A 14,861-nucleotide genomic window follows, 5' to 3' on the forward strand; every position below is an offset into this window, starting at 1 on the left:
CCCCTCCTCCTTTGTCTCCCCCGACTGCCGCAGTGCAATTACTTGCGACCACCCTTGATATTTAACAGCAGCTCAGGTCACCTCCTCAATCCGCAGTAGTGTGGAACTTCCCAGGAAAGCCAGCTGTAATTGGCTCCACGTTGCTCAGTGCAACAGGAGGAGGAGGAGGAGGAGGAGGAGGAGGAGGAGGAGGAGAGGAAGCAGGAGGATGTAGCAGGGATCCAGCTCCAAAAGAGGAAAATCAAGCAAAGGAGAAAATAATTACAGAGAGCGGCCAAATAGCAGCGGCTCAGGCACGTGCGCTGGATGCTCGCCATGCACTTTTCGCCCGTCCTTTGCCTTCCTTTGTTCGGCGGCAAATCCAAGCGGTGCACACTCTGTTACCTGCGTCGAGACCACCTTCCTTTTTTAAGCCTCCTTTTTCTGAGCTGATCTGATTTAAAGAGCAGAGAAGTTAAAGATGTGCAGCGTAGGCAGAGCTGGAATCAGATCTGGTTTGACTCCCACTAACTCGGCAGGACAACTTTTCTTTTCTGACAATAAAGGATCTAATTGCGACGTCTCCTTATGTCACTTCTTGTTGTGTATTAAGCCGGTTTACACACTGCAGGCATAGAAAATGGTCATCTCCAGGCTTTCTCTGGACATTTATTTTCCTCCGTCACCTCCTCGGCCCCCGTTAAAGGTCACGATCACTTTCAAATCTGGGCCGGTTAATGGTCTCCTCTGCTTTAAAGGCATGCAGAGGACAAGGAGACATTCTGTAGGAGGGGAAGCCAGCCGTTTCAGACCTGGAGAGCTATAAATCAAACCGGTGGATTGAATTAAATCAGGGTGAAACACAGTCGTGGATGAGCCTGGTGGGAGGATAGATCGAAACTCACTGCTGCTGTTTGTTAGCTACTAAAGGATCCACGCCGATGGAGATTAGTTGAGGTTTCAGCTGATAGGCATCAATCTGGTGGTGCAGGTGTTAGGCGTGCCTCGGTTTCAGAAAGGGAACTGAACACGCCTGTGGCATCCTGTGCTCAAAAAGTTCATTATTTTCCTTAAATTAGTGTCCACACTCAACTCTGTACAGTCTGTAATATCTTAAACTTTTTTTTTTTGTTTGTTTGTTTTACCTGAACCTGCATCATTAACGATGAAAGTCTGACTACACAAAGGTGACAGTTTTGTGTTTTGCTCAGGGATGCAAGCTGTTTTAGTGAGGAATACATAAACAGGAACTAGCCAAAGCCCGCGGGGGTAATGAAGAGGTTGTGTCTGGGTAGATGTGAAAGTCCCAGCATTCACACACAAAACAAGTTCAGAATGACTGTCGTATAAAACCGCTGCAGCGCAGCACTGACAGGCAGGAGGAAATGGGGCAGAAAGACACAATGCAAAGAGCAAATCAGCCTCTAAAACGTACAGTTTGTGCCTTCACAGACATTTCTTAGAAGTCTGGAGTTTGTGAAAAACTATTGTTGTGTGACCCTAAGCAGAGGGAAGTTTTGAATAGGTGTTTTTTTTTCTTCAGCTGTACAGCTGTTAAACTCTTCTTTGTTTTTCTGCTTTTTTATCAACTTTTTGCAACTTACTGCAGTGGTAAATGCGATGCTAGCCAACAGCCGGTTAGCTTAGCGTAGCATAAACACTAGAAACAGTTTGCCAGGTAACTCGTGGAGAGAATACTTGTTTAAATAGAAACACACACAGTAACTGGTTAACGTTAGAGGTCCTGGCTGACTTTCTAACATTTAGACAGAGGCAGAGCTAGCAAAGTTAAGCTAGCTGGTCTCTGGCTCAAGTTTCACAATCATGATAGGGGTATTAATTGGTGCCTTCAAATGGGGTTGTGTTCATGTTAAAACGAACCTTCCTTGTGGTTTTCATGAGTTGAAGATTTAGGTAATGTCAGAGTTCACAAGTTGTGGTTGCTAGCACTCTCACAAGTAGTGTAGCAGGATTGAAAGTTAAATTGTTGTGATTTAGTTATAGCATAGAGTGTTCTTCTTAATTTTATATGTCTGGGGAAAATGTTAATATTCTTAACTTTCCTTTATGCCTTTGCATTACCCACTTGTCAGCCCGCTAAACTGTTAACCTGTGTGGCTATTCATGGTCGATTCATGCTATTCACGGTCGCCTTCAAATGTCTAGAGTTTGTGAAAAACTATTTTTGTGTGACCCTAAGCTTAGTGAGCTTTTGAGTCTGTGTTTTTTTTTCTCTCTTCAGCTGCACAGCTGTTAAACTCTTCCTTGTTTGGCTGCTTTTTTTCATCAGCTTTGTTTTGCTTTCTAACATTTAGACAGAGACAGAGCTAGCTAAGTTAAGCTAGCTGGTCTCTTGCTCTAGTTTCACAATCATGAGAGGGGTATTAATAATTGGTGCCTTCAAATGAGGTGTGTTCATGTTAAAACGGACTTTCCTTGTTGTTTTCAAGAGTGGAAGGTAAGTTCACAAGTTTTGACTTGTTTGCGGATGTTCTCAGAAATAGCCTAAACTAAATTTGTTTAGTCATAGGACAGAGTTTCTGCTTGATTTTATATGTCGGGGGAAAACGTTAACATTTTTACTTCCTAACTTTTCTTTATGCCTTTGCATTACCCACTTGTCAGCCCGCTAAACTGTTAGCCTGTGTGGCTATTCATGGTCGATTCATGTGATTCACGGTCGGCTTCGAATGTCCAGAGTTGGTGAAAAACTATTTTTGTGTGACCCTAAGCTCAGTGAGCTTTTGAGTAGGTGTTTTTTTCTCTTCAGCTGCACAGCTGTTAAACTCTTCCTTTTTTGGCTGCTTTTTTTTTAATAAAATGTTTTGCTTTCTAACATTTAGACAGAGACAGAGCTAGCTAAGTTAAGCTAGCTGGTCTCTGGCTCTAGTTTCACAATCATGAGAGGGGTATTAATAATTGGTGCCTTCAAATGAGGTGTGTTCATGTTAAAACAGACTTTCCTTGTGGTTTTCATGAGTGGAAGGTAAGTTCACAAGTTTTGACTCGTTTGCTGATGTTCTCAGAAATAGCCTACACTAAATTTGTTTAGTTGTAGGACAGAGTTTCTTCTTAATTTTGTATGTCTGGGGAAAATGTTAACATTCTTACTTCCTAACTTTTCTTTATGCCTTTGCATTACCCACTTGTCAGCCCGCTAAACTGTTTCACTGTATTCACGGTAAATTCATGGTCGCGTTCAAATGGAAGTTGTGAACATGTGGTTGACATGGGAAGTCCTGTACAGAAAATGCTTGGTGTTCTAACGTGGGACCATTTAAGTCACGAGAACCCCGTTGCTTAGACACCTGCTAGCATCTAGAAGCCACGAGGCTAACATTTAGAAAGCTAAGGGCCACCTCACTTAAACCTCAACTTCCTGGTTTAAGTTAAGTCGGATGAGTGGCGAAACGTCTTCAAGAAATTCTACAAGTCCAGTTGCCTTTATTCAACGTCTTTTGAACAACTTAAAGCAGGAAATGTAAAGGCGTAAAGGTGATTCCATTGCCATACATACAGTAATACTACAAAGTAACCTCTATATAACAAATTGCAATACATTTCAACAAACATACCTAACTTGTGGACCTAATTGAAAATTTCCAATTACAAGGATGTAAAAAGCACAGAGAGGCGGCCATTAATAGGGATCCCATTCGAAGGAAGCAAAAGTATTTTGTGTGTTCTTATTGTGTTGTAATCACAAGCTCGCAATCCTATTTGAAGGCGGTACATCATCTTATCTAATTCTAAAAAAATCTAATGAGTGTGCTTAATTTACAAGTTTCTTAAACATGGCAATAAGTGTGAATGGCTGGACAAGCTTTATTCCAACATAGCAAAATCTGACAAGCTAATGCTTAAAACTAAATGTCTGCTTGCAATATCTTGATAATTACAATACAGAAAAAAAGAAAGTGTGTTTTACTGTATTTTCCAAAAGGCCTGTTGCTTTAAATTTTAAATGTGATATTCTGTAACAACAGGATGTGAGATTCCTGACTTCAGCGTCACAGAACACCAGAACATGAACTCATGACCGAGTCACACTTTGAAGTCAACAGAAGACGGTTGGCAGGAATGGCCTGGGTGTTCAGACGAGCCCTAGTGAAGCATTGCAAAAGACGAAGTGTCATATTTGGGCTTTTACACAATATGCCTCGCGGCCTCTTTCTTTTTCACTTATCACACACACACACACACACACACACACACACACACACACACACACACACACACACACACACACACACAAATAGTTTGAGGAGGAAATCGTTGAAGCGTGGAGATTAGTACCAGAGTGAGGGAAAAGGCTAAAGGAGACAACAACAACGGTCACACTTCGGAATTCACTCCAAAAACTGCAAAAAAAAAGTTTTCACACAGCACATTTCACATAGTCTTTGCATACCATCACACCCTTCCGGCATTTGTTATGAAACAAACTTTCACATCTGGTAAAAGGACAGAAGTTTGAGCAGGAAGCCTCAACACAAAGCAGCAAAAACAGCCTGACACAATGATGCATTGTTGCGCCGTTGGAGACTGGAGGCACGCATTATAACGGCACATGGGATCTGCAGCAGTGCCCCTTCTGCCTCTCGCGCGCTACCCCGTTCATTTGAAGTCAGAAAGTCGAGATGTGAGATACGAGAGTGCGCCAGATGTGGAACAGGATGCGTGACTTCTTTTTTTTTTTCTTTTTCTTTTTTCGTTTGTTTTGGAGGACGCAATAAAACATTATACTCTGGCAGCTGCCGCGTCTCACCAAAGACGTTATACATTTACATATGCCTCTCCTTTGCTTCCCTTTGTTGTTTCACAATCATGGAAAAGCGTTTGTTTGCCTGCATTTGTTTATGGACACACTCAAGTTGCATTTTATTTTCTTATCCCGTCTCCCCGCACTTAATCTCCTTCCTTCTCGCGCCAACTGTATCTTTCCATGTTTGACTGAGCTGAAGCGTCCTCTTCCTGCCTCCCGGTCTTTCTCTTTATCTCCCATTCCTCCTCTCCTCCCTCCGCCTCAACCACTTCCCTCCCTAAGGAGCAACTGTGGCTGCTAATCTCAGTTCGCAGCCGGTGCCCCCCCACTGATGTGGCATTCTACGTGTCCAGGGAAAGGGAAATGTTTCCCTTCCTGCTCTCAGTACCCTGCAGTCTGTAAATAGAGCCTGCCACCAGCCGCTCTGTCGGCTCCTCTGGAGAACTATATCTGTCCCATCGTGCAGCACCCTTACTACAACTTCCTGAAACAAACCGAGGGGTGTTGGATGGGAGATAAGAGTGTTGTGTGTTTAATATGAAAAAGTGGTTTTTGTGTGACGGAAAGATGAGATAAAGCTTAGGTTTGTCAACCGTTAACAATCAATTAAGCTATTCGTTTGAGATAGCATCTTGTTTCGGTTTCGTCTTCTTTTTTTTTTGTTGTAACACATTCGTATATATTTATATAAAACGATTTCCTTCTTATACCAGTGTGATTCAACCAAGTGATTTAATCGAAAGTCACTCTTAGCACCATTACTCACATGGGAAGTAAACCATGGGAAATGAAAAATACAATCAATTGGATGCTCAAGGTAAAGTCAATAATTTTTGTGCACAACATTGTGTTTCGAGTATTTGAATGTAACTTTATGGCACCACAGCCCTTATTTTAACCGTGGTTTCGTGCTATTTTTATGCTAAAGTCGCAGCAGGAGCAGCGTACGACCCGCTGTGATCATAATCGCAACTAGCAACTCTCACGTTAAATGATAATAGCTAGATACTAACATCAGCCTGATAAGTGACAATGGCTACATGAACAGAAGGTATGTCTGCTATGCTTCTTTAGCATGCTAATTAGCACCGACCACAAGTGTCACCAAGGTTGAGTGGGATGTGACAATTACATGCCGCCGTGCAGGTGGAGCTTGAGAAAAAGGCATCACCAAAGTCAGTGGCAACCACAAGTTAGCGTTCGCAAATCCTGCTCTGAGCCATAAGGTAGAGTCTAGACCAAAGTGGTTCACTGAGCAGACGCCCGACATAGAACAGCTGAGGACCCAGCTGTTTTTTGGGGACTCTGGACCAACTGGGGAGGCCAGTGTACCTCAATGAACATGATCTGATGCGTTCAGTGGTTAGTCTGCCAATGTCACTAAGCACAACTGAACAGACTGTGTGTGTGCTCTTGTACAGCTATAGTTCTGAGGACCTGAGTTCCTGTTTTACACCATAAGAGTGAGGGCATTTGTGCAAATCGAGAACATCCTGGCTGGTCGTCACTTCTGTACTGGGTTATCTGAGGGTTAGACTCAGGTTTAGGGTAAGAGGCCATTTCGGTTTCTGTGTCTATTTGACACCACAGCTACACTAAAAGCCCAGACCTTACACCGACCCTATTGCCGCAGTCTGACATGCACCTATAGAAGACAGTAACTCTACGTCACTGATATGGCCACACCACCTTATGGGTGAAAGCAAAGGAGAAGTTGCTGCGCTGTGTATCGTTCTTCAAACAATTTAAAAGATAAAACTCTGAGATTTTCTCTGTCTAAAACCTAATAAATGTTGGACTTCAGGTCATAAAACGGGGGGACAAAGACAGAAAGCCGTGGGATAGTCGATATGTGTACATGTGACAAACACTTAGCTAATGTCAGTCGTCACAGTTGTTAGTTATAACGCTGAAAATTCAAAATTCATGTTAAAAAGTCAAAGTAGTGAATGTTGATGCTGAGCTGAAATGACAGAAGGTAACGACAGAGCAGAGTTACGTTCTGTGAAGCATATTTTAAATAAAAAGGTTTAGCGTTAGCTAAGCTTCATGCTGTATTAATGTCATGATTAATTTAACATTAAGGACTGATTATGAATTGATGACAGATGTCACATATTACCCAGAGTCGTTCACCCATTTCTCCATCGGTAGGCTAGATGGACATACGGCCACTATTTGTTTTCAAGTTTTTCTACGTAACGTTGCCGATCTTTGCACGACAACAACATGATTTATGTGTCTATCTGACTAGCGTTTGTTTCCTGGCCAACGAAAGCTAGCAACGCAAAATAAACTACTGACTACAAGGGGATTTGTATTTACCACCAGTGGTTTGTTTTCACCCAAATGGGGGCGTGGCCTAATTTGCTACTGTCACCTATCCAGAAATGTAACTACACGCTGCAGCTGCGATGCTACGTTTGGCTCGCTTGGTAGTAGCGTATTTCTGCGTTAGTATTTCCAGCTGCTTCTTCATGTCATTCTGTTTTTGAATTGATTGTTTTGAATCAATAAACATTTGTAGGACTCGTCTTTGGTGAAATTGAGGTGAAAGTTTGCAGTCGCCATTGTTGAGGATGAAGCAGGAAGTGGAAACAAAAATGAACCTGATTGGCGAAAAAGACACAGCGCCGACTAGTGTTTGGGAGGCGTTTTACAGAGCGAGCCAGACTTAAGAGCGCGCAAACATAAATATAATAGTAGGTTACGGTATCTACATCAGGTTATGATTAAGCAGTAAGGGGCCTGGGAATGAAATATGCCAGCGAATGTCCTCACAAAGATAGCCGTACAAATATGTGTGTGTGTGTTTCTGGTGTGTGTTTCAGAGCCTAATCGGTATCTTTTAGCTGATGACCACTATCTATGAAAACATCAATCACCCAAATGTGAAGAGGATTGGATAAAACAAAATCAATGACGGTGCGGAGGCTGTGCATTAGCAGGCGGTATTTACTTGATAACAGGATGATGCATTTAGCGTCTCAATCTGTGCTCGCGTCCATTTCAGGACCGTAATTGTCAACGAAGACCTACCGTGGACTCCGTGTGAAAAGATTTCATTGCACGCATTTTTTTATCATCGTATCAGACAAACAATTTTGAAGGTGGAAGAAATTGTGTGTATTTGCACCTTCATTGCAGAAACATTTTAAATTCATGCAGCAGAGACGTAAACATCCTGACTTTTAATACTTGTAAAAAACCACGGGTTTGCACATTTCCCAATAGGTGATGCGAGTGTTGCCATATTGGTTTATGACTATGTGTGAGATTGAAAGGGACAGTAGTTTGAAGCTGTCTGCGTCTAGCTGGAGGATGTGACATTTTCATTGCCCAGTAAAGCGGTAGCACACCGCAGATTGTGCATGGCCAGGATTGACCAGGCACCCGTCAACTTCCCTTTATCCCCGCTGGGCCCCATCCCACCCCCTAATCTGCCTGATCGATGGCCCTGGGTTGTCGTCACCAGGCAACCAAGGATGACACCAAAGCCCGCACAGTGTGCGCCACTTAATAATCAATCCTCTGCTTCACAGCTTTAGAAACTGTACCAGAAATGGCGCTGTGGGGGAAAATACTGAAGGAATGGCTAAAAAAGAAAAAACAAAAAAAGACAGCTTGTAGGAACCTGTTCTGGAAAAATGAGCCTGTGAATTCTGCTGAAAATACACAGAGAATTGTTCCCCAACACACAGCTCCTGTCTGTGGGATGATGAATGGTGCGTTCGCGTGGAATGGGAAGACAGCATCATCATCAAGACGGGCACAGCCTGTGTCGCAGTGCCGCCACTAGATTCATTTAAAAGCAGCACAGGTGACACTGGAGAACACTCGTGCCTTTTTATTTTATTTTATTTTTTATTTTTTTTTGAGGAATAGTTTCATGTACTCATCAGCTGGAGGAAAGGCTGTTCTGAAATGAACAGTGGAAACGCAGAAGTTAAACAGATGGCCGTTCTGTCACGAAAAAAAAAAAAAAGCGGTTCCGTCTCAGATCTAGATGACTCTCATCACTAATAACGACTCCTGCACCGTGGCTATAATAGATCCCAAGGCCATTTTCCTTCATTACATTCGTCGGATGCGAGCAGTGGTGTCTGTTCTGGGATGGCCTGCACAGATGGAGTCAGAGGCATTGCTGCCTTCTCCGAGCCAAGTGTCACAGCGGGCCCTTCACTGAGGTTTCGTGCTAGCGCACGACGCCGCTCTAACCTGTTTCCTGTGGCGACCGTAGCAGGAACTTTCGCATGTATTTATAGCAGCAGCACATAACTTTTTTTGGTTGCCGTCCATCATCTTTATTTACATTTTATCTAGTCATTATCTGACCCCAGAGGCACAGATTTTGACGCTGAACTAATTGAATGGTGGCTACTCATCGTCACGGTGGCTCGATTATGAAGCGATCGAAACGATTATCACCCCCCCCCCCCCCCCTCCCAGTTCAGTCTTCTCTATATGTTTTTCTTCTCTCTCCCTCCATCCCCGCAAGAGCGAGTGCGGCTGAGACAGCTCGTGAAGCCTGTAATTGAGTGTGTCCTCCCACCACGCTGCAGCAGAGATAGCGCAGTGAAAGGCTTCATTGTGTCAGACACAATAGATGCATGCGCACGCTCGTCACAGCCACCAATAACACCGTAAGGCAGTAGCTATGTAGATGCAGCGTCGGGGTGTGTTGCTGTGAATTTTGTCACTTGTAAATAACCACAGCATTACTGTCACAGTTACAAGCACCAGGCCAAAAATAACCGCTGATGTCTTTTAACTGACACAGAATTCAGAATTAGTAGAAGCTAGGGTTGGTGTACTGCTTCAGCAGAAGTGTGAACGTCATCTGCGAAAGAGCAAAGTAGGGCACATGCATGTCCAAGTGTTCGCCAATGTACTGTAACTTGTTCACCACAGAGTGCACTGAAGCGTGCGTCGGGCAGATAAAATGCGGTTTCCTGACGATTGGGCTTGTGGCTTCGTATCAGCCTTCCTCGACAAGCCAGGCACCGCTGCTCCGTGCTTTCACCACGACAGGCTCCAAAGTTCACGCTCGTAAATGGACATGTAAATGCAAAAATAGATTTCAGGTCCCAGCGTTTAATGAGAGACGTTGACACTAAATATATGTGGATGCTGAGTCAATGCTTGTGATAACCCGGAGTCAATAAATTCCTTTGGGTGTTCTTTGTTAACTGAGACTCACACACCAGTTATATTTTACTGACTACATGTCCCAGAATGCACGTGCCCAGCTAATCACTGTCTGACTGGAGCACAGAAAAACAAATTGAGTAACTGTGCATCTTCTTTAGGTAACTGTTTAAATGTTGTGAGAAAACCGCTTGTTTCCATTTTCCAGCCCAGGCAGTGGCTATTACACCTCACCCTGTGGTTATCCTTTGCTTTTGTGAACCAAAATGGGTTTCTGTTCTGCTTCTTTGGGATCTTGTCTGATCTTGTCAACCCAAACCTTTTTGTTATTGCTAGTAGCACATACAGGTTCTCCCTGGGCTGGCGTGAGCAACAACATACAGAAAAAAATAATAATAAAATACATTTGTAGATGTACTCCAGTTTCTTCCCACCTCCAAAGACATGCTCGTTAGCCTAATTGGTGACTCTAAATTGACCCTAGGTGTGAGCGTGTGCGAATGATTGTTTGTCTCTGTGTTTGCGACCTGTCCATGATGTATCCTGCCTCTCGCTTAATGACAGCTGGAATAGGCTCCAGCAACCCCTGTGACCCTAGTCAGGATTAAGCGGCAGTAGAAGATGAGATGAGACTATTGTAGATGATGAATTTTAAGGCAGCAAAATGATTCAGTTTCTTTTGCCGTTGGATTGCACAACAATGGGGGCTCATGTCCTCTGGTAAGGACAGCGATGCCAGTTATGCGTTACTCTAATCTGACCACTACTGAGTAATCTAAGGCGTTGCTATTTCCAAACCAAGTTACTTATCCAAGTTATCCCATTTTATATTTTTCTTCTTGAGTGACGTCACATATGCGACAATTTCAGCATGAGGACAACTCACTGGCGACACAAACGTAAACAACAACGGAGGGAGGAGAGAGATGAGAGATTTTTGAGCTGGAAATACCACCTCTGGAGTAGTGGTTAGAGGCGCAGCTTGGAGGCTGAAAGGTCAGAGGTTTGCCTCCCCGAAAAAACAAAACAAAAATTGACTTAACCACCTGAGACCCAAGCGTTTGTTTTGAATGCATCTTAATTTATTTATTTAAGATAAGATTAAGATCTTTAGGTATTTGAGATTCGTAGGACCTAAGAAGTATAAAAGATAAGCATCCCAAAATATAAATAAATAAATATGTGGACACGGGGATTATTTCACTGTATATTACAGTTTAAGTCACCAGTGTGTAACCAAAATATGAAACAAAATAGCAAAAGTTGGAAACGATGAAATCCCAATGTCCTCAAATGTGTACTTGTGAATTTGTTAAATTTTAATGTCACATCAAACTAGAAAAGTTAATAAGCAGAAAAAGACAGGTGTATTGACCCTTCACTACCAATACATGGCAGAGAAATGTGTCTCCTTATGAGGACAACGGGTCTAAATGAAGCAGAATAAGCTGCAACAAACCTAAAACTTGATGTCCCCATATGAGGACGGCAGGTCTCAGGAGATAAAAAGTCTCCAAGTCAAGATTTTGGCGCAAAACCAGAAACTTGGGGAGAGTTGAAGAAGTTGGTCGGGCAGTATGTTGTAGAGGAAATACAGCATGTTTGATAAAAACATGTATTTTAGTTACTTATTAAAGGAGTAATCAGTAACCAGATTACTTTATCAAGGTAACTGAGGAAACACTGGGTAAGGAACATGCAGCTGCAGCCTCAGCTTCTCTCCACTTCATTATATAAAATCCCCAGTTTCTCCAGTAAAGCTGAAAATTGGCTGGTTGAGGTGGAGTTATCCACTCATACTTTATGTTTTCAATTTAGCTACAGTAGTAGCTGCTGGTACCGGTGCAATTTCCCAAATCCAGTGAAGTAGAATTCCTTGTTCAGTGTAACTCGATGCATTTTGAAAACGGACCATTAAATAAATAAAGAGTAATAAAACGTTTTAGGCCCTAACAAGATATTTAATCTCTCCACTAACAGTTGGACAGCAGAATGAATTTCAGTGTAAATTTTACATCTCGAAATGAAGTCAGATCAGGGGATGAATTGGACGCACAACACATATCCCAATTAGATTTAAGTGACAATCAGATCAAACCAGCGCGGACTGAATGTAGTTGAGCAGAACTGTTCCAAATATGCAGCCAGGACTAGTGTGAATTTTGCTTCATAATTACATTTTTTTTCTTTGTCTTTTCATCTTCCTTTGTATTCAGATAGAGAGAGAGAGTCAAACCGCAGAGAGGGAAACGAGGGGGAAAACAGAGAGGACGAGGAACGATGGAGTCCACATCGACGGAGCAATCGGCCACGGTGGACGAGCTGGTGGAATCGTGCATCCAAGCTTTCGGTTGGTCATTTAAATATCATTTCTCACACATGAATTTTTAATATATATATAATATATTTTTTTTCTGTTGTTATAAATTAAGAAGTGCTATAGATGTGTGCACAAATTGGTGCCAATCATCATCACTGCCTGGCTACCAAATATAGATATGCACTGAGCGAAAGCAGATGATCTTCCTGATGATGAGTGACAGCCTGTTTTCTTTTTATAGATGCGAAGGGTGCCTTGAAGGATGCTTCCTTGGTCCGCATGTTCCTCATGATGCACCCTTGGTACATCCCTTCCACTGACATGGCTAAGAAGCTTGTGCTCAAGTATCCTTCACGTCCTGTTTCTGCTGCATTAAAGATACATTCTGTGGTTCTTTTCACTAACCACAATTAATTTGAAATCTTTTTTAGAGGTTTAGGATGGGGAAAAAGAAAGGACAGAGCAGTTTTGTTAAAGCCACCTGCGGAGCTGAGATTACACTGGGTGCCCTTTGACGCAAGGGGTTTGCAGCTGACTCCATTCTTCACCCATCCACGGCAACGTTAGATGCGGAGAACAAATGCTCTGTTTCCGCCTCCAATACAAAACAAAAAACCCTTAAAAGGAGGGGTGTTGGATGCATGAGTCATAGTGCGCTCATCTAGAACTCTCACAGACTGGGGTCCCATTGGGAGCCATTATTTTTCTGCTGGGTTTGTTTCCCCTCACATTTGTGCTTTGGACTCAAGTGTTTTTCTTACTTGCTGTACGGTTGGTGTAGGCACCAAAATTACTTGGTTAGGTTTAGGAAAAGATAATGAACAAGGCATCTAATAACGCCATGGGATTAGGGTTAGAGTTAAGACATGGGAAGAGGTGGATGATTATTAGTTTGCCAGAGAGAATTTTTCCATTTTCCAGCTTCCAACTGCATGCACTCTGTTAGTGGGGGAGGGGCAATGTATGGGCTGCACTGGTCCGAAGTGTCTCCAGCAGCACAGCAGTCTGTGATACCAATACCAGTAAATTGGCCAACCAATATATCGGTTGAGATGTTGGAGATGTCACAAAGGTTTTCTAGACAAAAGCACAACTTCCCAGTGTTCAGCCACACTTTGGATGTTGTCAATAGTGCACACCATTGTGAGTTAGGGTAATTCAACCATTTGGTTCTGAAGGGGAGGGTACAGCTACAAGTTGTAGAGATTTGCAGCAATATTGCTTCTTGACTCGAGGTCCAGATCTCAAGAGGAGAGCTGCACCGCTGAGCGACGAACAAGAATATGCCACCTTCTGAAGTAATGACCTTATGCGCCCTACTTTTAGTTCCTGTCACCACTTCTTCTTCTTCTTCTTGTTTTTCTCTGTTCTGTTATTCCTAACATAGATCTGATAGCAGGGCATAGAGAAATTATGTAGTGAAAAGTTACTTTTTAACTACATATGAAGAGCTGGAAAGTTCTTAGTGTACTTAATGTTGGCAACATTTCCATTATTTTGTAAAGAACATATTTCCTCTTACTCTCTCATAGTATACTGTATGTCATCCTCTCTATCTGTTCCTCTCTGCCTTTGTTGTCTCTTACAGGTACTGGATTTCTGAGTTCCCCGCAGAGTTCAATCTGAACCCAGAGCTGGCCGACCAGATCAAAGACTATAAAGACCTCTTGACCACTGAAGGCAACGAGTGCCAGAGTCAGCTCATTGACCTCGACAGTGTGTGAGTGAAGTCGGTTGCTGAATGTCCTCGTTTGTTGTTGACGCTGTGAATGAACGTCTCTGTCCCGGCGAATGTTTTTGTCAGCGTGCCCTTTTATTGCCTGCTATTTGAAATTGCTGAGCTGCGCTATGCTGCAGCGGGGTCGGCGACTTCTCTTTTCGCCTCATAACAGCAATTTCTGCGTCACCTCAGCTCCCCTTTGGTGCATGGTAGCAAGATGAATGTTTGGAGCTGATTTGCGACAAAATATTTTCAGCATTGTAGGAAAAGTGGGTGCTCTGTAAGGCCTGCACTGATGTCCAGTGCTAACTTTTGCAGTGGCTATAGACCCCTTCACAGTTTATAAACAATGTGACGAAGGGGCAGGGCTTAGCTGGAGGCAAAAGAGCTCAAGCACTGTAGCTGGTTAGCATATTTCAATGGACTGTTTTGGTAGGAATGGACAAGGCAAACCTATATTGACAACCCCTACAATCGGTTTACCAAGATTTACCCCTGAAACACAACAAACGCTGTTAGCTCGCAATTTGCATTAGAATTAGCACTAGCATGTGTCAAGAATCTTCCAAACAATGACTAACTTGACGTAACTTCAGTCATCAATAAAGAAAAAATATTATGTATTAGATATTAATCATACCTGATATCAAATGTGGGCTGCAAACAGAGAGTTGTTGATGTTTATCTGACTCTAATCATTTCTTTTAATCGCATTCAACCAAAGTTGTCTACGACTGGCAGTCGCTGGTCTGGTATGTGATAAAGCTTCAAGTTAGCGTTTTTGCTTTTTCGGCTTTGGCACCAAAACTACAGCAAGAGGACATTTTCTCAGTTGACAGTGACAGTGTTCGCCACAAGCTTCCCTCTGTTTTGTCTCCAGCTACCATCATGACGTCACAGCGATGTAGGCCTCATATGATGTTGCTGCT

The 14,861-nt window shown here is 42.8% G+C and overlaps 1 protein-coding gene across 3 annotated transcripts in view; it reads left to right on the top strand.

The window, feature by feature from the left end:
• Positions 1-14,861, top strand: part of LOC125017774 (RAS guanyl-releasing protein 2-like) — a 44,941-nt gene that overhangs the window by 2,265 nt on the left and 27,815 nt on the right. For 2 of the 3 annotated variants that reach the window (XM_047601449.1, XM_047601296.1), the window contains exons 2-5: positions 12,109-12,242; positions 12,454-12,556; positions 13,454-13,510; positions 13,801-13,932. In XM_047601449.1, coding sequence (XP_047457405.1) covers positions 12,173-12,242; positions 12,454-12,556; positions 13,454-13,510; positions 13,801-13,932 — 362 coding nt within the window. In that variant the 5' untranslated portion in view covers positions 12,109-12,172. The remainder of the gene's footprint in view (positions 1-12,108; positions 12,243-12,453; positions 12,557-13,453; positions 13,511-13,800; positions 13,933-14,861) is intronic. The other variant, XM_047601371.1, reaches the window with a different exon arrangement.

Source organism: Mugil cephalus, chromosome 1 (assembly GCF_022458985.1).
Source record: "Mugil cephalus isolate CIBA_MC_2020 chromosome 1, CIBA_Mcephalus_1.1, whole genome shotgun sequence".
NCBI classification, from domain to species: Eukaryota; Metazoa; Chordata; class Actinopteri; order Mugiliformes; family Mugilidae; genus Mugil; species Mugil cephalus.